Here is a 27,910-nt window from a genome sequence, read left to right as displayed (position 1 = left end):
CAACTCCTCTTGAGGTTGATGGACCATCTTCGTCTGATCCTCCAGCCTTCTTGTTACCAAGATTTCTCATAAGGTCGAACTCATTTGCCATGAGATCGGAGAAAAGCTTGTTTGTCGGGAGCTGACTGAATCCTGGCTTATGCTGATGAGCGACTAAGTAGATCTGCCATTCTCCACGTGGCAGTGCTCGAAGAATCTTTAGGTTGATTTCTCGTTAAGTGTATTTGTCTTTGGAAATGGATTGAACTTCATTCAATATAAGATTGAATCTTTGTTCCATTTCCTCGACAGATTCATTCTTGAGCATGTGGAAGGAGTCGAATTTCTGGCAAGCTATGGACAGCTTATTCTCCTTGATTTCCTCAGAACCTACGCACATTCTTTCCAGAATGTCCCACATCTCCTTTGCTGTTCTGCACTTGATGATCTTCATGACATGCTTGTCGGGAACAGTGCCGGAGATGATGCTTTTGGCGAGGTTGTCTAACTCATCTTGCTTCCTTTCTTCTGTGGTGAAGTCTGCCTTTGACTTGGGCTGGTCCTCATCGTAAGGTTCCTTACGGATGTCATTAGGAACCCTTTTTACAGTTTCGGTGATGATGATCGGACCGCTGGTGATGACTTCCCACATTCTGCAATGTTGGGCGGTGAGGAAGCTTTCAAGCCGAAACTTCCATATGTCGTATTTTTCAATACTAAACATAGGTAGAGAAGATAATCTGCTGTGGTTAGTCTCCATCAAAAAAAAGAGAGAACAGATAACAGCAGATAGAGCAAATAGCAAGCACAAAAATAAGAAAGAGTAAAAACTTATTCGAGACCTTTAAGAAATGATCTAGTTCAAGTAGGAACTAGTCAGAGACAGATAGTTCTTGCGAACAACCTGCTCTGATACTAATTGTTAGGTCCGGGGGGTCTCGAATAGGTGTATGGGGGGGGGAATACACCTATAGGCTATTTTTGACTATCTACCAACCTCAATCAGATGGATCTCAGTCAGAGATAGAAAAGAAACTTTGCATGCAAACCAGACACCTGTTTAACCGAAATAGTTTTGACCAACAGGGTTGACGACTGATACTGAAAGCTCTTCAGTAAAGAGTTATCAGTTAAGTCACTAGAACTTAACTGATCCACGTAAGGGCTTCAGTCGTGTTTGCAACGATAGAGATGATATCTCTCTTTCTTACTATCAGAGGATAGTTCAGTCAGATTGATATCATACGCAGCGGAAATTAAACTTAGTTTCAAATAGCCTCAGTGGAGCAGATAATTGGATTAGGGTTTCTCTTGCTGTTAGTCAGTGTTCAGTTTTATCAATAGGAATAGCACAGTTAAGAATGTAAAACTGAAAGCTGTAAATAACACAGAGACTTTTACGTGGTTCGGAAAAACTCTTTCCTACATCCACGGCTGGTTGATCAAACCAACAATCCACTCCGCAAGTGCTTGTCTGGTGCACTGCAAACCGTAAACTGAAGATAAACTCTCTTCAGCACCTACACACCTCGCGTAGGGTTTCCCCACCTACGTACACACCTCGTATAGGATTTCAGCACCTACACAACTCGCGTAGGGTTTCCCTGCTAAGCACACCTCGTGCTCAGACTTCCCTTTCAGAGTTCAGAGTACCTTCCTGAACTCTGAGTCACTCAAACACTCTTATGGGGGAGAGGTTTAAACGAGTGCCAACTATACTTACAAAGAACAAGTTCTTTGAAGCAAGTTTGACCTTTGGCTTCTGGGTACACAGAATATATGCCTAGGGTCTAAGAGAATGTATGTAATCAACAGTGACTGATTTTGGCTTTGGAATTCTCTTCTTCGATTCAAGCTTTGAGTGGTTAAGCTTTAGGCTGAGTAGCTATTTCGGCAGAGCTTCAGCTTATGTTGTTGAATCGGTGAAGATTGAAGTGATCCTCGAGCGCTATTTGTAGGAGAACTCTTGAATAGATCCGTTGGCGTAAATCGTCCTCAAGATTTCTTCCGTTGGAGAGCAATTCGAATTTGGGCTGAGGCTTCAATCTTCGAGGTTCCTTGTCTGTGTGGAAACGGCTCTCTTTGAAGGACAGGAGATATGATATCTCTGAAAAGTAGCCACCAGATAGGAATGACCTCTGCAGAGATAAGATATTGAGAAATCTCTGCATTTAATGCGGCTGTACTTTGAGCGTACGTGGCTTCCTCTGAACGTTGGAAGATCAGTCCTAGGAGGAATGTTCAACTGATACTTGACTTTAGTATCAGTCTATGGCGCGCATTAAATAATTAGTCTTCAACTGATTCTTCAACTGAGACTTCAGTTGGTAACTCCAGTCTTCAGTCTTCAGTCTTCATTCTTCAGTCTTCAGTCTTCAGTCTTCAGTCTTCAACACCGCAACTAAACTAGAAACGAACTCTAACACTTGAGTTCAAAACGATTCTAGTCTATTACATTTAAGTCCTATGAATTTTGGTATCATCAAAACAAGGGTTAGGATATTCCACAAGGTTCCCAACATTATATATATATGTAAATTAATCTAATGTAAAAAATATAAATCACAAATCTTATAGCTGTGACTGATTCATACCGATTTGTTTTAAAGAACTCCAATTTTTCCTTAACCTACATTTCTTAGTCGTAGCCATGTTCGTTGTGTGATCCATAACATCTACGTGGATAAATTATTTAAACATGTGATATATAATGTTCTCCAGATTTTTGTACTTAATAAAAAACGATAAAGTACTTATTAAAAAAAAGATACGAAAGGGAATTCTAATCAATCATAAAAATTAATCTATTAGTCCATCACTTCATCCTCGTCTTAGAATGGCTATTCCACCGAATCACTTATTTCTATTGGATGATAGTTTTCATCTATCACATGGACCCCGAGATATAAATCCCTAAACTTGTCTTCCAAGGCCAACTTGAAATGCTAAAAGTTTATTTTATCAATGCGCCCCGGTCTTCTACGACCATCCGATTATATATCTCATAAGTTGTGTAATAGTGATCCTGGGTATGGAGTTAAGCACTTTGAGTGCATCCTCGTAATAACAAACTTGTCGTCCATATTCCTCCGTTTTAAGCCATAAAAATTGTATGCGATCAAGATTTTCTAACACCCCCATTCTTTCATTCCATTTGAGGTTAAAAAATATGTGTTTTGACGCCTTGTGCAATTCTTCCATCGTTACATGAACTCCAGCCATTCTAATCAACATGAACCAAGTGGTAAGAAAAGAAAAGAAAATCTAAGCTTAGTCTTGAGGAACTAATTTAAATATATTATATTAATATTTATTGGCAAAGTTCTGTGTATTATACGTACTAACTTAACGGAAAAAAATAAATCATTAATATAATGGAGGATGCAACAATAATCACTTTGTTAATGGAATAATCCAATTTTCCACCCGTCGAAGTAAATGCGAACATCATATTGTCAGCACGAATCTCCTCGATAAATTTCTTGCTCTTGTTGTGACTATTCTCCAAAAGATCACTCAACAACTGAGGGGGTTTTGCAGGAGTGGAAGGACGACTTTGCCTTTCAAACAACATAAAGAGAATTTTGGGGTTGACGATTTATTTTTCTCTACATTCTCCCCACACCACATTTGTGCCTTAGATTAATACTCATACTCATAAATAGGATCACCGACATCAAAATACACTGTTAACATATAAGTAACGACAGGTTACCATAAGAAATCGAAATAACCGTAAAAATAAATAGTTGTATATGTAAATTAATCTAATGTAAAAGAATATAGATCACAAATCTTATAGTTGTGACTGATTTGGTTTGAAGAACTCCAATTTTTCCTTAACCTTCATTTCTTAGTTGGATCCATGTACATTGTGTGATCCATAACATCTACGTGAATAATTGTTTAAACATGCATTTTATCGAACAATTGGTGAGCAATACCATATGATAGATCTTTAAATAAAAGGAAAATAAAAACACAAAACACATCACATGAATATAAAGATTAACAAATCCTAATTGACAAATCTAAGATCTTGACTAAATAACAGTGAAGAACATACCTCCAAAAATTTGAAAATTGATGAAGGAAGATAAAGATGAAGGGGAATTTGCAATTGATCTGTATGTAAATAATTTGTGTGAGGTAAAAAATTAGAGCGTTCAAACCATTATTTATGGTTGAAATTTTTTTATAATCCGCAGTAGCCAAATGACAGGCTGATTATTGGCTTCTTATTCCTGCAAAAGTTCAGATAATCAATTAGAGATAATCGAAAGGCTGATTCAGTGAAATATGAAGCATGAATAGAATTAGAGGAAACACTCGTTGATTAAGCATGAATGCAGTTGATGTTTGATATATATGTTAATGGCAAATTAGGAGAAGAAGGGAGAAATGAAAATATAGAAACAGAATGACGTGAAGCATGAGTGCAGTTGATGTTTGATATGTTAATGGTAAATTAAGAGGAAACACTCGCTGATTAAGCATGAATGCAGTTGGTGTTTGATATATATGTTAATGACAAATTAGGAGAAAAAATGAGAAAGGAAAATATAGAAACAGAATTACGTGAAGCATGACTGCAATTGATGTTTGATATGTTAATGGCAAATTAAGAGGAGAAAAGAGATTCTAAAAAAAAAGAGGAGAAAAGAGAATGGAAAATAGAGAAAAAGAGTGGCATTGCTTCTGCTATTAATTAAAATAAACTTTTATCAGAAAATAAATAAAAAACCTAGAAACCCTTGAAAGCACAGTAAAGCAGATTAAAGAACGAGCCTCATTGAAACCTCAATAAGGAAATCCAAAAGGAAAAAGCCTTATCAAGGAAAAAGAGTACTCGTCTAAAGGAAAATGTTTATATTTGATCTTATATACATATAACTTTTAAATAAATAAAAAACTTCTAAATGTCGAGCATCTTTCTATAAATGCTCAAATAAATAATATATATGTCTCAAATATCAATATTTGCCCTCTTATTAAGTTGATGTTTGATATGTTTATGGTACAATTACATAATGAGCATTACATAACGTTATTTATAGGTAAAATGAAATTACATTTTCTAAAAAAACTTTAAATTTAAATATTTATGGTACACTTCTAATTTTCAATCTTTATTTTTCATTTTAAAAATACATATACTTAAAGCAAGTTATATGTATAACTAATTCATCACATAACTTAGACAAAGATACGTAAATAATCATTTTAGAAGATTGATTTTTTGTTTCCAATAAAATAAAATTTAATATCTATTTGACTATTTTTAAGGTTTATATTTGCTGGCACTGGCCTGATTGACATGAAGTTATAAATGAAAGTGGATTAATTTGAAAATTTTACCCATTCGTCGACTACAATTATTTTTATGCCTTCATTGTCTGACATGTCCTTTTGAATCCACAAGCGTAGAATTCTGACGATTACAGTTTTGTTTTTTGTTTTGGCGTCGATGGAACTCAAGCTTATGCATCTATTAGTCGTCGACATGTGGACAACTTAAATATACATTTATAAACCACTTAATATTAATAAATTAAAAAACATCTAATTAATATGTGAAGTACAACAAAATTTCAGTTTTTTTCATATCCACATAAATCATAATTGTGCGCTGTGTGTAGATCGAAAGTGCTATAGGCCAATATTGGAGTAGCATCTAGAAACTGCTTACTATAACTTATAAGATGTAGGATTAATCTAAAATATAATTTACATGCATGTGTATACAAGTTTTATGTTCCAGTTTACAACCTAAATTCATGAGTTGGTCTTGGGTGAGGTCAACCTCATGGGGTGAGACGGGTCGGGTCGGGTCGGGTTTGGACGCGGGTTTGGGATAAAGTACACATTATCATTAATAAAAGTAACAATTATTGTGAACAAATGTAATAATTTCAAAACATTACATTTCTGCATATCAATAATTACTTTTCATTATAATAACAATTACTTTGAATAACGGAGAAAATAAATAGAATATAGAAAAAAAATTAAATAATAATTCAAGTAATTATTGTCTTGAGGAAAAGTAACTATTGATATGATGAAATAATTCAAATAATAATTCAAATAATCATTGTCTTGAGGAAAAGTAACTATTGATATGATGAAATGTAATGTTTCTAAAGTATTACATTTGTTCACAATAATTATTACTTTTATTAATGAGAATGTGTACTTTATTTCTGGTATCCCAGACCCGCGCCCAAAACCCACCCGACACGTCAAACCCGCGCCCCGACCCGTCAAACCCGCGCTCCGACCCGACCCGACCCGACCCGTCTCATAGGGTGAGGTCAACCTCACCCAAGAATTTGCGTAAATTCATTCATCGAAAGTGCTATATGAGCGTTCCACTTCATAGCATCGAATTTCAGAACTTGGGTTAAGTTTGCAACGGAATCAATTAAATGCTCATCGTTAACTTACCTCTATCAAGTCAAGTCATAATCTAGTAACTCAAGTAGCTTAGTTTTTTTGCTGTCCAAAATAAAATAAAAAATTACATTCTCCCATCTCCATTTTGAATAAAAAATAAAAAGAAGAGAAGGGGAAAAAAATTATTAGCTCATAAATACGTTAATTTTGGATCTATTTTAATTTTCAATATGAATTTTAAAAAGTGTAAAAAAAAGTATCAATTTATTAAGGGTTAATTGCATCAAAATACCTGACCTTTTCCCAAAATTTGGTTTTTTGACAAATTTTTTAATTGTAGCAAAAATTTTAGCTACGTTTCAATTTATTGCAATGTCCGTCCCACGTATATTTCCGGCCAAATCCATTCATTTCCGGCCAATTTATTTTGGCTACGTTTCAATTTATTGCAATGGATTTGAGACGACAATGTTTCATTACCCGGCACGACATGCCACCTAAGTTTTACGGAGGTCCACCTCAGCATGGATTTGGCCGGAAATATACGCGGGACAAACATTGCAATAAATTGAAACGTAGCTAAAATTTTTGCTACAATTAAAAAGTTTGTCAAAAAACCAAATTTTAGGAAAATGTCAGATATTTTGATGCAATTAACCCATTTATTAATTATAGTAATTTTGATGCGAATTCAAGTTTTACTCAAATTGAACCGATGTGGCAAAATTAACCCATTCCGATGTGGCACGTCGGAATGTCGATTGTGGACAAATCAGACGTTTACAAAAAAACAACATTGTTGATACGTCATCTCAATGCCATCATTTCTTTAAAATTTAAATATTTCTCTGTTCAAATTGAACAAATATCAAATTGAGATGTCGACATTAGGAGAATTTCATTTTATTTGCTGCTAATGTCATTAGAAAGATGAAAATTTTAGTGTTATGTTTGAGTTTAATTCATAGCATTATTTTTAGAATTAATTTCAAAATTAATTCATTCAAATTTTACAATTAATTCATCAAAATTAGCTTTAATTTAATCAGAAATAAATTCATGTTAAATTTGCTCAGATTAATAAAGTAATGTATTTTTTAATATCTATTAAAATTTATATAAATAATCAGAATTAATTTTAAATTAATGTATTTATTTATGCACTAATTAGTAATTACCCAGATAAAAATGAGAGAATAAAATAAATCGGTTGTACGGTAATTTACAGTCTTCCACTCAATTTCAAATCCCAAGCAAAAGCAATATAGAAAAAACACGCACTGTATAAAACGAACCAAAGAAAATAATCAATCATCTCTGCCCAAACACAATCACACACCACAATCACCGCACCTCCTCCGCCACCGCTGCAGCCGCCGTCGCCGCTCCGGGTCGCATTCCTCCGGCGGGGTCAGATTTCAAACTTCCATCCCCTCGGTGAATTTTCCATCCGCGGCGATGCCGGCCTCCGTGGCTTCGAGTAATTCCAGCCGCCCGGAGGACTTGATCGGAAGGCTGAGCTTACCGCAGGCACCATACGAGGCTAAGCTGAAAGCTCTGAGGGACTTGAAGAACCAGATAATTGGAAATCGCACAAAAAAGCTGGCCTTCCTGAAGCTCGGCGCCGTGCCTTCTATTGTCGCTATTCTGGCCTCCTCTGCCGCCGCCTCAGGCGGCGGAGGGGACTGCCGTGACTTCCATGAGTCGTTTTTGATCCAGTCCGCAGCGGCTATCGGGAGCTTTGCATGCGGATTGGATACTGGAGTTAAGGCTGTGCTGGATGCCGGGGCTTTTCCCATTTTGTTCAGTCTTATTTCCCATCCAAATCAGAAAGTATACTTCTTTACTTGATTCTTCTGGAATTCATGAACTTGTAGTTCTGCGCTATATATATGTATATATTCAAGTAAGAGTTTTGTTTTCCAATGTGTCTAGAGAGCAATGAATTAACATGTGGCCTAAATTTGGAAATTCAACTAATTGTTGGGTTAATCCCTCTGAGAGTGAGAACTATGTATGATAGATGCTAAAGTTTAGATAATCTCAATTAGGACCTAAGGCATGGTTCTTCTTTTTTCTTTTCTGTTCTTTTTTTCCTTTTGGTTTAAGTGACGAAGCAAAAGCTTAAGGAAATGAAAAGTTGAGCTATATGTTCCTTTATATATTATTTGCTTTCGTCTTTTTTATCTTTGTAAGAATAAGAAGAAAGATGGATCAATTGTATTTGTGACCTTTTTCTTGCAATAAAAAAGCTTTTGCTACGATGTCTACACCAACCTGGCTCAAATGCTTGAATCTAAGTTTTGTTCTTCTTTTTTTATTATTAAAGTGATAATCAGTTTGCCACATCGTATATAGGAAACTATGTGCGTAAGATATGAGTTAAGTTTGCCACATCGTATATCTAATCTTATTTTACTTATTAGTCTAGTTAGTGAAGAGGTGTACATCTTTTATTAGCTTAGACTTTGCTAGCACTAATGTCAACTCAATTTTATGATATTAGCCCTAATTTGCTCTTAAACTTATCTTACTACATTGCGGAATCCAGCTTGATTTAATATTTTGTAGCTGGAATTATCATATCATACTCATGCATATGTTTTTGGTGATTACTCTAGACTGTTGAATTTTTAGGAACTGTTGGTTGATTCGGTTATGCGTTTAAGTTTTATGTGAACAAAGAACAGGCTTCTGTAGCTACCACGTTGGTTCTTCCAGTATGATTTTAAATGCAATATTATATTTCTTTCCAATCAATCATACTAATAGGATGAGATGATCAACGTATAATGTCACAAACACCATAGAATTTTCAAAAATTCTAATGTATCCTTATGACTTTATCTACATGCAATTTTTACTGAAGATCAATAAACTTGGAGCCTCTGCTGCAGGTTGTTGATGCTAGTGCCCGAGCTCTTAAAATGATTTATCAGTCAAAATTGGCTCCAAATTATGATTTTCTTCAAGAAAAAAATATGGAATTCCTCCTTTCACTACTGAACGGGGAGAATGAGAATGTTACTGGTCTTGGTGCAAGCATCATCACGCACTCATGCCAAACCACTGTCGAGCAGCAGGTATTGAGTGAAGCTGGAGTTATAAAAAGGCTTGTTGGTCTTCTTGGAGGTTCTCTAATTCAGCGGGATGCTAGCTTGGAATCTCTGGCTGCAGTAATCAAGAATAATCCAGAAGTTGCATCAAGGTTCATAGTGCCTGAAAATGGAAGGGAATTAAGTATTGTGATAGAGCTGATGAAGGATAAGTGCCCCCGGACAAGGTTATTAGCCTGTATGTGCTTGATCAATATAAGAAATGCTTCAGCATCTAGTCTTCAAGATCCACCAGGAGTTAAATATAAATTGGTGCTGATATTACTTGAGCTCCTTGATGACCCTGGTCAAGTTGGTGATGAAGCTCCCTTTGTGATGTCCAATTTGATTTCTGAAAAAGAAGATCTGCATCAACTAGCATTTAATGCAAATGTTGTTGAGAAGCTATGTGAAAATTTAAATAAAGGTTCATTCAGGTCCAAACGTTTTGAAGGGATATTTCTAGCACTGTCTGATCTTTGCTCAAAGTTGGAATGCTGCAGAGAACGGGTCCTTAAATTAAAGGTTAGTGGTTCCATTGGAACCTTCGTTTTAATCTTCTGGTAGCTCCTGCTATCTTTTGACCTTTTGATACTGTATGTACCTATTCTTTCTCTTCTTTAGCAGATGTGCTCATCTGAATTTAGCCATGCACGACTCCAAGAAACCTGCAGTCATTTTTATTGGGTTAATTAAGAAGTTGAGTAATATTTTGGGCTGATCATTTTGTTACTGTTTGTTGACATTGATTATAATTGATAGCTATTCATCCTTAATTACGTCAATTTTTTGTGTCCCAATTGTTCTGTTAAAGATGAAGACGCATCCTTACTTGATATAATTCTGCAACATGGTTCCTGGTTGTAGAAAAGTATTTCAATAATAATGAAAATGGGAAAGCACAACACAGACCAAAACAGTAACAGAAATCAAGTGCTAAAGAGAACAGACATGCTTTGGACCTTCTGAATTGATCTTACTCCAAGGCCCCCTTTTATCATCTTTGTGTGGCTGAAACAAAATTTCCTATAGACAGTTGAGGATTTGAGCTGAGAATCACACTTTAGCAAACCAAGGGGAGGAAATATGTTTCTCTGCTCATTATGTGCCAATCCATCAGCTATAAATTCTCATCAGCTCCCTTTGATTTATTGTTAAAATTTGTTAATTCTAATTCCTTTCGTTTTTTGGTCCTTGCTCCTAACTTTTTCACTCCTTTATGAGCTCTTCATGAGTCTTTTCTTTTCTTCCATCGAATACTTTTTGGCTCCTTTTCTGCAGTTGTTATGTGGTATGCTAAAATCCTGCATGATCAAGCCTGCACTGTTCTCTTTTCATCAAGTTCCAAAGCTTGTAGAAGAGGGAGGTGGCAAGCTTAGGAAATGTAAGGGTTCTTGCAAAGAGAAGCAAGTTTGTGGTGGGTGGGCTGGGGGGAGGATATATAATCCTCGAATGTTTTATTTAATAGTTTATTTACTGGCTATCTTACTTTCCCAGATGTGTCAATTCTGAAGATGCTCAATTCTTGTCAATTGTGGTTCAAAATTTCAATAGTTAATAGTATATGGCTACTCTTTCATGCAGGTCTTAGCGTCTGTTACGGAAGCATTGGTTCATGATAGTGCTGAAGTGCGTGCTGCAGCTTGCATTTTCTTGAAGAATGTTTCTCGTTCTGTCAAGGTTTGCCATGTGAAATAGATCAATTATTTATTCTGTGTCTCCTTCGTGTTGGAATTTGCTAACAAATCACTTTTCAGAGTTTGAGTGCAGGTACCTTTATGAATGAAGAGATTGTGGTTCCTTTAGTTCAACTATTGGGTAGCTCCTTTACTTCTGAGAAGGTATATTTTGTTCTCCTCTGAGTTCAGATTCCTTGTATGCATTGTAATGACATCCTTTAAGAAGATGGGAATCTTTTTAGATGTACAATATATTGGAATAAGTCATTGATTAAGCTCTGGTTGAAAGAAACTTGATGAGCTAGTTGTTGTATATTGAGGCAGCATAGAATCAGATCTGCCAATTTTGTGGACTTTCTAGAAAAGCTAAAGGCTGATGAAGTTTGCGGGTCACAATGATTAAACTTAATGAAAATATGTAACTCCTCTGCCTAATGAAAATCAACATCCTTAAATAAGACTTCTCTTATTCTGAGAGTAACTTTGAACATTCATAACAGTTAGAATATTTGGAATCTGAGAATGGATAATATACGATTGGAAAGTAAATGAGTTGGCTTTCCAATGCCTTTGACCATTTATGAGTTGGAAATTTCTAGAGCAGGTGATGAGTCTGATGACCGGAACATTGTAGATGTTAGTCCAGATCAGTCCAGCCTTTAGTGTTAGTATTTGCTGACATGCATGCCCATCACTCGTTATTGCCACTCCAAATTAGGCTTGCACCAAATTTTCTTCTATTTATCCTAATAATTCAATCCACAGTTGAAAAATGGTATTAGAGCCTAGGTTTCAATCTAAACAATGTAACAATGTAGTTTTCAGTTTATGTATTCAGGTTGCAAGCTACGCTATGTGGCTAAATAAGGGTGGTTGTAACCATGCACAACAACTTCTAACCACCACATCTGTGCCACATCAAAAGTTAAAATCCACCAGCTTTTTTTGAATTTATCTTTGTAGTAGTGTACCAGAAAAGCAACTTCTATACAGGTCACACTAATATACCCAATACAATTTTATATTTATAGGTGTTTTGTCATATACTATGTATATACTATGTATAATATTTTTATAGTTAATTAATTTAACTTCAAAAAGTTGTAATTTATTAAAATAATAACATATTTTCAATGATTAAAACTACAAAACTAAAAACTCAAAATTTGAAAGGACTAAATCCAAAAGTTGAAAGGAAATAAATTTAAAATAACAAAAGAACCATTGATCTTGCAAAGAAAAAAAAAGAAAAATAATCCATGAGAAAAATGAGAAAAAAATTTGAAAACGAAATAAAGACTAAAAATCAGTTTATGCCAAAAAAGGATGAGAGAATTTAATTTTTATTTTGAACTTCAGATAATCATAACTTAACATCTTATATCCATTTTTTTCATATCATATATCAAATTAAAGATCTGGCCATGATCTTTAATTTGATATGCGTATTGAATATTGTATCGTTAGCAAAATTTCACGATTTTTAGAAAGAATGAATGTAAAAATAAGAAGAAAAGAGAAATAAATAAAAGAATGTCTAGCAGGCAGGCAGGCCTGCATCAGCGCGAACCAATGGCGGGCCTCGTGGCTGCTAGTCTGCCACTCTCTCATCTCTTTAACACTCTCTGGGGCCGAGAAGTTGGCTTCTCACTATAGAAGTTGGGTACATACCCACATCCATACTTCCTTCTTGTATTGGTTGGAGCCAACTTCTGAAAAACAAAATGCCTCCATTCCTAGCACCCTAAGTTCGTATTCTCCCATAAGGAGATTTACTTATGGAATATATATCTTATAAATTCGAAATAGAAATTTATTGAAGAACATCCCTTCTACGCATCTTTTAAATTTTGACTCGAACCAAACAAGTACATATGTGTTGAGATACAAAACGAGTGAGGTTACATCAGCTATTGTTGAAGCAGCTTGTGCTAGGAATTATTGATATTTTGGTAAAAGTGTGTGAGTTTGGCTATTTTTCTGTGTATTTGATCATTGGAAGCATGATGAGTTTGATCGCTAAAGTGGCACCACGAAGGGCCATGTGGCGCCTTCAGTGTCTATTAGAACACCACTCTCTTTAGAATCTCTTCCCCCATAAGTCCCAAATTTTAAAATACTAGAGTAGCAGTGTAATTTTTTTAATTTATATATTAAAATCAGTAAGCTATAATATATCTTCTATGCATCTTTTAAATTTTGAAGATTTACTTATGGAATATATTTTTTATAAATTCGAACTGAAACTCAGTGGTCATCTCTTCTATGCATCTTTTAAATTTGTACTCAAACCAAATGAGTACGGGACATCTTGAGGTAGAAAATGAAGTGAGGTTGAATCAGGTAATGCTGTAGGAGCCTGCAGTAGGAATTCGTTGTGTTCATGTGGTTGAACGGAGTCTGTGAATCCTGGTGGCCCATTGATATTCTGGTCAAAATGAGAAAGTTTGGCTTTTGGTGCTAAAGTGGGGTGATATTCTGGTCAAAGTGCGAAAATGGGGTGTCCGCGTGGCTCCTTGATGATGCTAAGCGCCTTGAGAGCCTATTAGAACACCACTATCTCGAGAATCTCTTCCCCCATAAATGCTAACTCTAAAATACTAGAGATAACTAATCTTGTGAACATACTATAGTTTGAATAAGTTGGCATGAGGGGTTTCTTGTAGTAAAAAGATTATAGCAAGTGTGCTCAAGTATCTTTATCACGCAAGGTCAGACTTGTTTTGCTGCAATAGAAAAAAGTATCTTCCTTAAACCTACTATAGGCCGCTATGCTACTTAAACGTACACTTCATTGTCTATATTCAGATTATGGGAATGACTGGTTTATAGTATAGTTCTGTGGAGTAATATAAAGTATCTTTTGTTTTTTTACTTATGGTGCATATGCAAGTTTTAATGAGGATGAGGGGGAAAAGCACATAGCTAGTTTGCCAATAATATTCAACTCCACATCTCTACAATAAACAGAAAAGCACGTGACAATATTTTGCAAGATAAGTTGATTCATCGGATCCGTGCATACAGGACAGTAACAGATGTCAAGTATCTCTATGAACCTTAATGATTATTCTTTTATGTAATTGAGAATATTATGGCATTGAGTAGAAGGAGATGTCTAGATTCTATTCCAGAGTCAAAGGCAGATGGTTTTGTTCTTTCCTTCTTCTTGTTGCTATAAACAATCGCAAGATAAGCTAGAAATGCTTTTTTTTTTTCTTTCATGCACCATGTGATTGTTCAGTCCTTTATATAATACCATGCATGTCATCCATTAATTTCAATGAAGCTAGTGAACCTGTCCTTGATAAATACTGTTAGTATAAAGGTTTCTTATGTTGTCATCATTTTTCATTATTACGAGAGGAGAACATATGAAAAGAGGGTCAATAATGGGAATTGATTTGTTGAAGGAAGTACTTGAAGTCCAGGAATGGTTGAAACTTGAATGTGATATTTTAATGTGAAGTCAGGGAAATGGTGTAGAAGCTAGCAATTATATTACAGTATCAGTGTATTGTTTATCGGAGGTATTTTACAGCGATGGTTGCTCATAAATATGTTAATTTGATTTATGTTATTAGTTATTGTGAGAAAGAAGTGAAACAACAACACTTAAACATGCTTCCTGTGGAAGCGAATCTTGCTATTGTACTCATCTTGTATGCAATGTCCCTACTGCAAACTTTTTAGAGGATAACAATGTGCCACTTGTCAACCAACTTAAGGACCTGACATATCTTATAACATATTTTCACATCTCACCCGATATTGTCAGGTATACAATCACTTTTCTGGAGAATGTATGTGTGATGAGATGGGTATTTCCGCTGTCACTAAATACCTCTTCTGTTAGTAGTAAAAGTTCTTTTATTTAATAATTTATGCAATGCACACAACTTGATTATACAAGCTCTGCATGTGTTTGTGCGCTCTCAAACCAATTTATAAACTGGAAATATATATTCCTTGATTCTGAGTTTTTTTCAGGTTGCTGCTCTGGGGGCTATAAGCAATGTGGTGGTTGATTTCAATGCAGATAAATCATTGTTCACACAATGTGGTGGTGTGAGACAGCTGGTTCTGCTTTCAAAGTCTGTTGAATCCGCTATTAGAGTCAATGCCGTATGGGCCTTGAAGAATCTCACGTTCCTTGGAAACAACCAATGTAAAGAAGAGATTTTGCTGGAACTATCAACGTCCACGTTAGCAAGCCTCATTAGTGGTAATTGTTACTCAAAGTCACATAATATGAACCTATATTGTGTTTGATATGCTGTTTGACCATCCATTATGTATTGTTAATGGAAGACCCTGAGGCTTCTGTCCAAGAGCAAGTTTTGGCGCTTGTTTGCAATCTCGTAGATGGCACTGCAAACTCAGTCGATTATGTGTTTGGGGAGGATGCTCTTCTCTTGCATTCTATAGGAAGGCAAATGCGGAACAATGTAAAAGCTGAAGTTCTGGTTCAAGTAAGGACGTCCTCCCCTGTTCACCTGATATTTAGATCCTCATGAACCTTTTAGCTGCCTAATTATACTTTATAAATTATATGGTAATGTAAACAAAGAGTAATGGAAGAGCATGTCTGATCATTTGGAATCAAAATGGTCTCCAATGGTTTGCATCATGTTTTATACTAAAAGACATCCCTCAGAAAATTACTTTATCAATTTATTTGATCCCATATGTACTTATAGTTTTTTGTAAATACATACTTTTATATTAAGCTCATTAAAATTAAAGTATTAATAACATTTACTGAGTAGAAATATAAATAAATATGTGTCCAGGTTAGGTTTTAATATATATATACATATATATATTTATATATTTATGAATAAAATATCAATATTTTCAAACTTGATAGGTTAGGTACTTAGGTTACAGATGAAAGTCATTTACAATAACTTTTGTAGTGGGTGCTTTAGAAGGAGGAAATATAATGTTATAGAAAATTGAAGAAATACTATTATTATAGGATTAGAAGTTAGAATACTATTTTCATGATCTTTCGTGTCAAAAAGTGCCTTAGAGTATCACCAGGAAGGGTAATGTACATATGAATTCCTAGTATTTTATGTGATACATATTGTTTTACAAAAAAAAATCTTAAATATTTTCACGATATATCTCTGTTAATAATTACTTTTACAATTTAATTTTTATTAGTTAAATCGAGTAAAAAAAATATAAATAATGGGAAAATAGTTGTTAGGTATCTGTTAAGAAATATAAAACAAAAATAAATAACTGCACCAATTTTGTGCATGGTGGATGATGCAACACACGAAAAAAAATTGGTGCACTGTTGGAGATGCTCTAAACAGAAAATTCTGGTCTATATACTGGGCAAAAAGCCCATGCTGCATGTGTGAAATTTCACCTGACTTAGAGGGTGCTTTTACTTAGAGGGTGTTCTTCTGATCTTATAAGAGCTAATAAGCTCTTGAGAAATGTTTGGCAAAATAAATTCTTGAATAGTGTCTAAGCTGTGAAAATAAGCTCGAACAACTTATAAACTCTCCAAAATAAGTTCCTGAACACCAACTTATTTTTTCGTAGTCTTGTGAGAAACAATCAATTTATAAAAATAACCATATACCCTTTCAGTTTCATCTCTCTTCAATTTTCACTCTCTAACTTGGATTTGCTGTTTAACTCGCATCCTCTCTCTAACTTAAGCTCAATTATCCAAACACTTTTAACAACTTATAACTTGTTATGACATAACATCTTATAAACTCTTGAAACATCTTAGAAGTTGGTGGAGCTTATAATCTAAAATAATCTTAGCTAAACTCCCTCTTGAAACATATGTTGATTTCTGTGTTGGCTGTCTTTCGTACTATATAAACCATGAACAGATTTCTTCCCATGTAGGGTATGTTTGTCCTCAGCAACGTGGCTTCTGGGAATGAGCACCACAGGGAAGCAGTAATGAGTGAACTTTTTGGTCAGGCAGGTGATAATACAGAGCCAATATTGGTCAGATTTTTGCAGAGTAGTAACAGCCGATTACGTACAGCTGCTGTTTGGGCTATTGTAAATCTTACTCATCCGAGCAGTCCAGGTGCATGTGGTAGGGTTACGGAATTCTGGAATGCAGGAATAGTAGCTCAACTAAAGAATATGGTGAATGACCCTTGTCTGGATGTTAAGGTGACTAATAAACTATCCTGGTAAAGTAATATTTCAATTCTCCTGTTAGCTAAGTTATTTACTTATTTTCCTGTTGCAGCTTCAAACCAGAACGGCTCTTAGACAGCTAATGACATTCGGGGATTCTTCAACATGATTGTATCTCCTACCACAAATTTGCCATGTTTAAATATGTTACTTCCCTGGCGCTCTATGAGAAAATGGTCATCCTACGTCACGGCCTAGGGGTCAACTTAACTTGTGCAGCTCTCTTGATGAGATTTTGAGTTTTGTTTGATCATCACCATAATTCGTGCAAGGATTTTTGGTAAATATAGTGAGGCCACTGGAATGAAATGTCTATCAATCACATACCTAATGTTCTTGGAAAAGGAAATTGCAGTTTATAATATATCATTCTTTAGACTATGTACATCTGAAATATGCCTGAAGGCTAACTATGTTTTCCTAGAACTTTCTGTTATTCTGGAATTTTGATTCATCAGCATGTGGGGAGCTACAACACAATTTAATTCTAGCTGAACTGGTCCCCATAGGCTATGCTATTAGCATGTAAACACTAGAGACTGTGTTTGTAAGCAGGGATGGGTAAATGGGTCGGATCTTGCTAGATCCAAATCTAGATCCCATTTTTTCCATCCATCGGCCTAAGAAAATGAGACCCGAGTCCATATCCTCCACATTCTCGGATTTGGATCCGAATCCATAATTTTCTCCCGAAAATGAAACGTTTCTTGTAATCTTGTTTCCACTGTTTGTAGTTTCCAATGAATAGAGAAAAATAACTATAGTTTTTATTATATAAGTTCAGTTGAAAATATTAGAATTATAAAGTTTTTTGTTTTTGAAGCGAGAATTATAAAGTTAGATGAACACTAAAAAATGACATATATAAATAGGTTTGCGGGGGTTGGATTTCAGACCAGCTCCATTTTTCAAAATCCAAACCCAATTTTGGATTCGATATTTAAGTCTAGGGTTCAAATGCGATCTAAATCTCATATCTAAATTTTTTTTGAGGGACTCATATCTAAATTTTTAAAAGACCTAAAGTATAAAAAATAATATGGATCCACAAATTTGAAACGGGTCAAAGATCTGTTGTCATCTCTATTTATGAATTATGTGTAATCCTGGACACGACTTTTCAATTGAATTATTTGTATATTGCTTTGCTATGAATCACGAAATCGAATGGTGAAATTTAAGCTTAGGGTTTGCACAAAAAATTGGGCACACCCAAGAGAGAACAATCAATGACTAGAGACGTCGGTTGGTTGGGAAGGACCATTACTTTAAGGGGGCGTTTACTTTGAAAGATTAAGTTTGATAGATAAAAATAGTAAGATTAATCCTTTATTTACTTTGATGGATTGCAATTTTGGGATATCTCAAAGCCCTTGATTAATTTTATGATTCGAGCTAGTTTTGTTTGATTCTTATCCCATGAAAAAGGTGGGATTGAAGATATCGATCCTACTCTTGAAAATAAAAATACTCAATCATGCATATAATACATTATGTAAAGTAAACGCCCCCTAATCGTAAAAGGGGCTGAATCATATTTTGAAAAATGAAGACTTCATCAATGCATGTGTGGGGAAAATTTTATGTTTTTATGAAATGGCAAAACCCAACAATGGAACATTGCTGATGATTAAAACATAGCTTATGAATATCTCAAGTATTCTAAGGTGATGAAGTTTACTAAAGAAGTCGAAGGTTGGTTGACCTAGCTGGAGTCCCAGGCTGAAGGAAATGATTCTTATTTTATATCTTAATAAGTGTACTTATTTTAGCTCTCCCTATATATATATATATACAGAGGGTTGGGTTCAACAGAGAATTATCTTTTTCGAGAGAACGAACAAATCTATATATTTTACGAACAGATCAACATAAGTAATGAACAGACGTATTTAGTAAAAATATAGAAAAACTCGCCAGGATTCGAACCCGGGGCAAATTGTTGTTCATGCGGTACATTGATCTGTTCATTAAAATTATAGATCTATTCGTTTTTATTTTACGAATTCTCTATTCTCCACAATATTTAGCTTCTCTGTTGAACCCTTCTCTATATTTAGCTTCTCTGTTGAACCATTCTCTCTCTATATATATATATATATATATATATATGTGTGTGTGTGTGTGTGTGAGGGCTACTGTGAAAGCACCTCTTAAAATAAGAAATAAGAACTATGAAAAATGTATGAATATGAATTCGCTGTATAAAGTTATGAATTGCAAAAAATAAACTTTTGCTACCTTTGGGATTCGAACTCATCCAACAGGATGATGAATCAACCATAGATCTTGATGATCTAAGGGCTGAAAATGATTCTTATTTTTATATCTTAAAAAGTGTACTTATTTTAGCCTTCCCCTATATATATATATATATATATGTATATATATATATATAGATATATATAGGGTTAGCTTCTATGGAGACCACTCCCCTATATAGAGAACAAAGACCAAATCTTGTGCGTCGATCTTGCTTAATCTAACGGTTCATATAATTTCCTGATTTGATTTTTGATGTAATTAAATATTGGTTGATTAAATCCATTGAAATCTGGGATCACGTTGAATAAATCTAAAAAATTCTGATACTTCCTGTTCTGGGACCTGATCCGTCAATGAACATAATATGTGAACATTATTATGTTCATTTGTTTTCCTACGGAAATATCGACGAACATTAGTATGTTCATTTATTTTTTTACGAAAATATCGACGAACATTAGTATGTTCATTTATTTTTTACGAACATATCAACGAAAATTAGTATGTTCATTTATTTTTTTACGAACGTATCAACAAACATTAGTATGTTTATTAGTATTTTCTATGAACATATCAATGAACATAATATGTGGATGCATTATTCACGTAACAGACTCTTCATCAAACTAATATTCCATAAATAAAATATTTGATTGCCTATATTTATGACAATTAACGAAAATATCAAATCTTCACAAGATGAATCATCACCCTTGGATATACCAAGATCGACGCATAGGATTTGGTCTTCGTTCTTCGAATTTTTTATGGTCTCCATAGAACTCTATCCTCTATCATATATATATATATATATATATATATATATATATATATATATATATATATATATATATATATATATCGAAAGAATCAGATGCGTGGTGGTGGCGGTGGAAAACATGAAGTTGTTGTGTATTGTTAGGATACATCCTTATAAAGCAGCAAACTATCGTGAATAGAAACTAGATCTTCATTATAAATTTCAAGTTCATAACTTGTGAATACATTTGTAGTTCCTAGCCTAGGCGTTTTCGATGTAAATATCCTAAGCCGAGCACTGAACACACTGATCTTTAAAAAATAAAAATTGTTCTTTATTGTAACAGTGTGTTCACTTAGTTGGATCAACCCTTCTTCCCCCCAACTCTGTAACCTCTCACCAAGTTGTGAGGACGAAGTGAAGAAGTAAGGAGAAGTGAACGAGCAAGCTTCAAGTGAGAAGTCTGAAAGTAGGTGAAGTAATGGGATCACAATCGCAAAAAGTTTCAAGGACGGAATCGCAACCACGTAAATTGTTAACGAGATTGCAACCGTAGAAATTGCTAAGTCCGGGACTGCAACCATGTAAATTGTTAAGTAACGGGATTGCAATGTCGAAAATTGCTAAATCAAGGTTAAAGGATTACCCTGAGGTTCGTGGCATGTAGGAGGTGTTGTTCCCAACCACGTAAAAATATTTGTGTGTTGTACTTAAGTTTTCTTTTATTTTCTTGATGCTTGTGTTCTTACTTCGGTAGACTCACCGAGGTCAAGCTATTTGAGGCTTAAGTAAAGGAAAACTGATTGTACTTTTACAATTTGTACTTAGAATCAGTCTTGCTTTATTTGTCAAACCTTTCAGGAAGCTGACCTCACGCATCACAAATTGCACATGTCCAAACTATTTATCAAAACCACATCAGCTTGACTCAAGTCATAGATGTGAGGATTACTCAAAAGATTTTCATAAATGCGAGTTTCGTAGTCCACCGAATTCCGCATGATATATTGATCAGATAACTCGTGTTTGTCTAAACTAATAGGGATGTCAATCAGGCCAACCCACCGAATTTCGGGCTAGCCCTATCGGATTACGGGTTATTCAGGTGCTGATTAATCGGGTTGAAAAAAACTTGGATTGGAAACTTTCAACCCTAACCTTAAATGTTTGGGTTTCGGGCTAGCCCATCGGGTTAGTCGAGCTCAAAATTTTATTTTTTAAAAAATTAAATAATATACTCCCTCCGTCCCAGCATAGATGATACATTTCTTTTCGACACGGGATTTAAGGAGTTGTGGATTAGTATTTTAAGAGTGTAGTAATAAAGTGATAAATTAGGAAAGATAAGGTAATAAAGTGATAAAGTAATAAAGTGATAAAGTAGGAGAGACAAGGTAATAAGGGAGTGATTAATTAATTGTAATTATGTAATTAAAATCTCTTATTTTTTTCCATATTTAGAAATGTAGCATCTTCGTTGGGACGATCCAAAAGGAATATGTAGCATCTTCGTTGGGACAGGAGTGAGTATTTCTCTTGACAATATTATATTTGTAATAAATAAATACACGCATAAATAGTAAAATTTCAACATCGACTTACATAATAAATATATAAAGATGCAACATTTTGGGCAGCGTCATGTATGAGATACTAATTGATTTGATTTATTTACTGGTTGGGGGTCTATCTAACCCCTCATCCTTGGATGAGTTTTTTTAATATATATATATATATATATATATATATATATATATATATAGGGGTGGGCCATCTTAAAATAAGAAATAAGAGCAATTTTTAAATGAGTTTTATGTAGAACACATATGAATTCGCTGTATAAAAGTATGAATTGTGAAAAGCTATTTTTTGCTACCTTTGATATTCGAACTCAGGACCATAAATCCATCCACCAGGATTACGAATCAACCGTAGATCTTGATGATCTAAGGGCTGAAAATGATTCTTATTTTATATCTTAAGAAATGCTCTTATTTTAGCCCTTCATTTAAAAATTGCTCTTATTTCTTATTTTAAGATGTGCTCTCACGGTAGCCCACCCCTATATATATAGGGGAAGGCTAAAATAAGAACGCTTCTTAAAATATAAATTAGGAACCATTTTCAGCCCTTAGATCATCAAGATCTACAGTTGATTCATCACCTTGTTGGATAAATTCATGGTCCTGAGTTCGAATCCCAAAGGTAGCAAAAAATTATTTTTCGCAATTCATGCCTTTATACAGTTTATTCATGCGTGTTATACATAAAATTCATGCATTTTTGCTGGTTCGTAATTCTTAAAATAAGAGTGGTTTATTGAATAACCGCCCCTATATATATATATATATATATTAATTTTTTATATTTAAATATTTTATGTTAAGTATTCGGGTTTCGGGTTAGTCGAGCTGACCCTATCGGGTGCTAGGCTATTCGGTTAGTTGGGTTGTAATTTTTATCGAGTTGAAAATGTTCAATCCTAACCCTTTCGGATTGACGGGTTAATCGGGCCAGCTCGCGGGTTTCGAGCTGGGTTGACATCCCTATAAACTAATACTCCCTCCGTCCACAATTTAAAGCCCCACTTTGGCGTGGGCATGGAGACTAAGAAAGCTTAAAAAGATGATGTGGATGAAATATAAGGGTAGTTGACTAAAGTGATAAAAGTGTTGTGGTCCACTAATGATAAAGTATAGTAAATATATAATTTTATTATATATGAAACAACCACACGAAATACCCCATTTGTAACATCCCACATTCTATTAATTTTTTTATAATTTATGATTTATTAAAATTTGAAAAAATAGTCTTCTTTATTATTATTTTTTATTTCTCGATATTATGTGTATAGGATTTCAGGAGTCCGAAATTGCGTCTAGATCAGGGCTGTATACGAACCGAGCCGAGCCGAATACCTCCAGGCTCGGGCTCGGTTCATGAAGATTTGGTTCGACTCGAGCTCGAATTAGAGCCTAAAAATGAGCTCGAGCTCGGCTTGCTTATATAATACCAAGCTCGAGTTTGGTTCGAATTCGGCTCGTTAATTATTCGTTTATCTCGAGCTCGAGCTCGGCTCGTTAATTATTCGTTTATCTCGAGCTCGGTTCGAATTATTTATATATTAAGGTTTCATTAAAATAAAAAAATTATATTTGTTCATATATTACTAGACTATTTATGAATCATAATTTATAATTTATTTTTAACAAATAGATAATTTATCAAGTTAGTAGTAATTTTTTTTATTATGAGTATTATTTTTATTATTTTAAAGATATTTAACAAATAAAATATATAAAATTATTATTTAATGAACCTATTCGCGAGCCTATTTGCGAACATATTCGTGAACCTATTCGTGAGCCTATTCGCAAACATTTTCGCGAGCCTATTCGCGAATAGGCTCGCGAATAGGTTCGAGCCGAACATGTTCGCGAGCTCACGAGCTGAACATGCACAGGCTCGAGTTCGGCTCGATAATTTTATCGAGCTCGGATTCGGGCTCGAGTTCGACTCGTTTAGAAAACGAACGAATTTCGAACGAGCTTTTTTCGAGCCGAGCCCCGAATAGTTCGCGAGCGGCTTGGTTCGTTTACACCCCTAGTCTAGATCAGTTTTTGATAATTGAATTGATAATAAATACTACCTTCGTCCATTAAAAAACTTCCTACCTTTTCTTTTTAGGAAATTCACAAAAAACTTCCTACATATTTTTGAACTATAATTACAACACATTTTCACAACTTCCACTACACTCAACAACTTTTTCTCCATTCTCAATACACTCAACACAACTTTTTTTAAGAACTTGTGTCACTCCCTCCTAGGAAATTCTTTCATGAACAGAGGAAGTCTTTAGTTATATTCAATTTGAGCCCTAGGAGAGTTTAATTTACACTATATATAATTTTGGGCCTTGATTTGTGTTAACGGGCTAGGTATTAGTGGTGCCAAGGGCTAACCGGAACCGGCGGTTCGGCCCTGAATCGGCCCGTCGGTCAACGGTCCGGGCCGGAACCGTTGACCGGCGGGCCGGTTCAGGGCCGAACCGCCGGTAGCGCAGGGCTGGTTCAGGTTCAAGCTGGAGAGGCCCGTGAACCGCCGGTCCGGACCGGCGGTTCGACCCTGAACCGCCGGTTCCTGGCGCGGCGTTCGAGGCAGCAGGTGGCTGGCTGGCAGGAGGAGGCGCGCAGGGGGCAGAGGTAGGGGCGTAGGGCGCAGGCTAGGGGGATGGCTAGGCTCTTGACCGGCTCTTTTAGCCAAAAATTCAAAATTTTCAATTTTTTTTAATATTTTTTTTGTAAATTCAAAATTATAATTCACATTTCCCCCCACCCAATTTTATCTAATTCACATTTTCCCCCACCCAATTTTATCTATAAATACCCCCCTTCTTCCACCTTCAAACTCATCTCATTATATTAACAATTCTACACTCTCTTCTCTTCTACTTCCAATTCTCCTCCATTCTTTGCTATTGCTCATTTGCTCTTGTTAAATTGCTCTTGCTCTATAATTCTTTAGATATTCTCTAATCTCTTGCTTAATTGCTTTACTTTATTGTTCTTGCTTTACATTATATTACTACTAGTACTACTATTAAGTACTAAATACTATATTATACTATATATTTCAATTACACTATCACTACACTCACTTGCTCCTTTAATTTATTGTTCTTGCTTTACATTATATTATTACTAGTACTACTATTAAGTACTAAATACTATACTATATATTTCAATTACACTATCACTACACTCACTTGCTCCTTTAATTTATTGTTCTTGCTTTACATTATATTACTACTAGTACTACTATTAAGTACTAAATACTATACTATACTATATTATATATTTCAATTACACTATCACTACACTCACTTGCTCATTTACTTTATTGTTCTTGCTTATTATTCTCTAACCTCTATTATCTATATTCTCTTCTCTACTTGTTTATTTGTTATCATGTCTCATGGTCGTGGTAACCATGGCAAGTCTATCAATGTCGACCACGAAGAAGATATTGATAGCACTCCCACTTCTCACGAGTTTACTCAAAATGTTCAAGTTCCATCATCATCCTCTAGGAGAAGGGTGAAAGTGCCAGTTGAACGAGGACCTTCTGGCGCACGCCGGGAGGCTGCCGATTTGGCGGGTGAAGCATATTCTAGGCAACTTCAAGAAGCGGAGGATGAAGAATATGCACGTACTTTGCGTAACGAAGAGGCGGAGGAGGAAGCCGAGCAAACACGTCACAACTTTGAGGAGGAAATCCCTCCCACTAGAGGTAAGGGTAAGGGTAAGAGTAAATCACTTTCTTCTAACATTTTCACAAAATATTTTAGGAGGGAACCCGCTCCTAAACATCCAAATGATGCTCCAAATGCTCCCGAGAGGTTCATTGCCTATTGCAACTATTGCAACGCTACTTATCAATGGAAATCGGGAGGGGGTTATGGCACCCTCATAATGCACATGGAGAGACAACACACTGTCGAGTTTGGAATCCATACAACTCAAACTCAACTACATCCCGAAGCTTTCGAATGACATGGTAATGAACAAGGTAATATTTTATGGAAATTCGATCAACTAAATGCTCGAGATTACATGGCTCGTTATGTTTCAATGGAGCATTTGCCTTTTAGACATGCCGATAAATTTACTTTTGAACATACTATGAAAAATGCTTATAATCCGGCCGCCAAAAAAATAGGTCGAACTTCTATGTGCAAAAGTATTCGGCGACAAGCCGAAGAAAGAAAACGTGGTTTACGAAAATATTATAAGAATTCAAATCAAAATTTTTCTATATGTTCCGACATATAGAGTGATTCTTTCCAAAGATATTCTTATATGGGTATTACTTGTCATTGGGTTGACGAATGTTGGTTAATTCAAAAACGTTTAATTGCATTTAGAGATTTTAATGAAATACATAATGCTACTAACATTGCTCAATTGATTATTTCTATTTTAAATGAGTATCGCATTTTAAACAAGATATTTTCGGTTAGATTTGATAATGCATCCGCCAACACCGCCTCCATTCCCGAGTTAGTTGCCGCGTGCGCACCCTCTTTTGAAGGTAGGTATTTTCATGCTCGTTGTATTTGTCATATTTTAAATAGATGTGTACAAGATGTTTATACTCTTATTAATAATGCTGTTGATTCCATTAGACAAGCCGTTAATATGTTGCATAGAAAAGCCGCTATTGGCAAAAAATGGCAAAAATATTGTCGTCACAAAAAAATTCGATATACAAATTTTGTTAAAGATGTTTCTACACGTTGGAATTCAACATTTGGCATGCTTGCATCTACCATGGAACATGTTGAGCATTTATGTGATTTTTTTAGAACAACTCCCGAGGCTAACTTGCTTTTATTGCCCTCTTATTGGAAACAATGTGGTAGTTTATTTCAACTTTTAAAGGTTTTTCAAAATGCTACCACGGATTTATCCGGTGTTTATTATTGTACTAGTATTAAAGTTTTAGAACATTGCATGTTTATTGGTATTGCTTTAAATGATTGTTATAACAAAAACGATTTGAAGGATGTATCATATCAAATGATCATTAAGTGGCTTAAATATTTTCTTGAAATTCCCGATGTTTTTTTAATTGCTAAGATTTTAGATCCTACAATGAAAATTAGTGGTGTTTATCGTCTATTAGAAATTTATTATGGTACCTTTAGAGATATCTATGAGTCAAGATTAAGAAACAATGAAATGCTAGAATGGTACCTTTTCAACTTAGATGATATTAAACATAGAATAGATAACACACTTAGAACTTTGTTTAATGACTACGAACAAAAATATATGCTTGCAAACCCCTCATACTCTTCAAGTGGCACTTCTAGTTCACAAGGTCAATATGGCTTCCTCCACCTTAGGAAGTAGTTTTGATCAAAACGAATGGGCTCAAGCCGCTTATTCATTTATGAATACACAGGAGCTATACTACTAACGAGCTAGATATATATTTGTCTAGTACATTTGCTTTAAAAAATGTAGGTGGTATACAATTTGACGTCTTGAGATGGTGGTCCACGCACTGAGAGGGAATATCCCATACTCGCCACCATGGCCAAGGAGTTATTCGCAGTCCCGGCCTCCACGGTCTCCGTCGAGCAAACATTTAGCGTTGGTGGGCTTGTCTTGGACGAAAGAAGAAGCAACATGGATCCTCGAAACATGGAGGCCACCATGTTGCTTGATGATTGGTCCAAAGCCGAGTTGCGACAACAAGAGAATGAATGGGATCAAGCCGACGAGAGCCCAAACGATGAATTCACCGAGTCCGAACGATCCGAGCCCGTCAAGGACTACGATTAGGTAAGTTAAGGTAAAAGAACTACGTGGGCTTTGATTCTTCATTATTCAATGAAGATACGTAGGCCACTCAATTTTAATATTTATATTAAAATTGAGCTCAAGCCGTTAATTTTTTTTCCCCCCCCTGCTAGACAACTCTCTTTCGGAATTTATTGTAAACTTGTAATGAATTAGTTATTTAGTTAGTGTTAG

At 35.1% G+C, this 27,910-nt stretch overlaps 1 protein-coding gene across 2 annotated transcripts; it reads left to right on the top strand.

The window, feature by feature from the left end:
• Nucleotides 1–7,608: 7,608 nt before the first annotated feature.
• On the top strand, nucleotides 7,609–17,719 carry LOC131017755 (uncharacterized). Of its 2 annotated transcripts, XM_057946471.1 has the most exons (8): nucleotides 7,609–8,208; nucleotides 9,273–9,995; nucleotides 11,055–11,150; nucleotides 11,228–11,311; nucleotides 15,140–15,374; nucleotides 15,461–15,621; nucleotides 17,033–17,311; nucleotides 17,391–17,719. In XM_057946471.1, the coding sequence occupies exons 1-8, from the start codon at nucleotides 7,834–7,836 to the stop codon at nucleotides 17,445–17,447; spliced, it is 2,010 nt and encodes a 669-aa protein (XP_057802454.1). In that variant the 5' UTR covers nucleotides 7,609–7,833; the 3' UTR covers nucleotides 17,448–17,719. The 2 variants fall into 2 exon arrangements, with proteins under 2 accessions (XP_057802454.1, XP_057802463.1); XM_057946480.1 differs by lacking the exon at nucleotides 17,391–17,719 and having other exon boundaries at nucleotides 7,633–8,208; nucleotides 17,017–17,210.
• Nucleotides 17,720–27,910: the final 10,191 nt, after the last annotated feature.

Source organism: Salvia miltiorrhiza, chromosome 1 (genome assembly GCF_028751815.1).
Source record: "Salvia miltiorrhiza cultivar Shanhuang (shh) chromosome 1, IMPLAD_Smil_shh, whole genome shotgun sequence".
Classification (NCBI taxonomy): Eukaryota; Viridiplantae; Streptophyta; class Magnoliopsida; order Lamiales; family Lamiaceae; genus Salvia; species Salvia miltiorrhiza.
Note: the sequence above shows the minus strand (reverse complement) of the source record. Positions and strands in the feature narration are given on the sequence as shown.

What these genes read in the sequence shown, in the direction of transcription:
- LOC131017755 (XM_057946471.1), top strand. Translation starts at nt 7,834, where the DNA reads ATGCCGGCCTCCGTGGCTTCGAGTAATTCCAGCCGCCCGGAGGACTTG. An exon ending in AAGCTGAAGTTCTGGTTCAA is followed by an intron (nt 15,622 to 17,032) that starts GTAAGGACGTCC and finishes CTTCCCATGTAG; the next exon opens with GGTATGTTTGTCCTCAGCAA. An exon ending in ACCCTTGTCTGGATGTTAAG is followed by an intron (nt 17,312 to 17,390) that starts GTGACTAATAAA and finishes TTCCTGTTGCAG; the next exon opens with CTTCAAACCAGAACGGCTCT.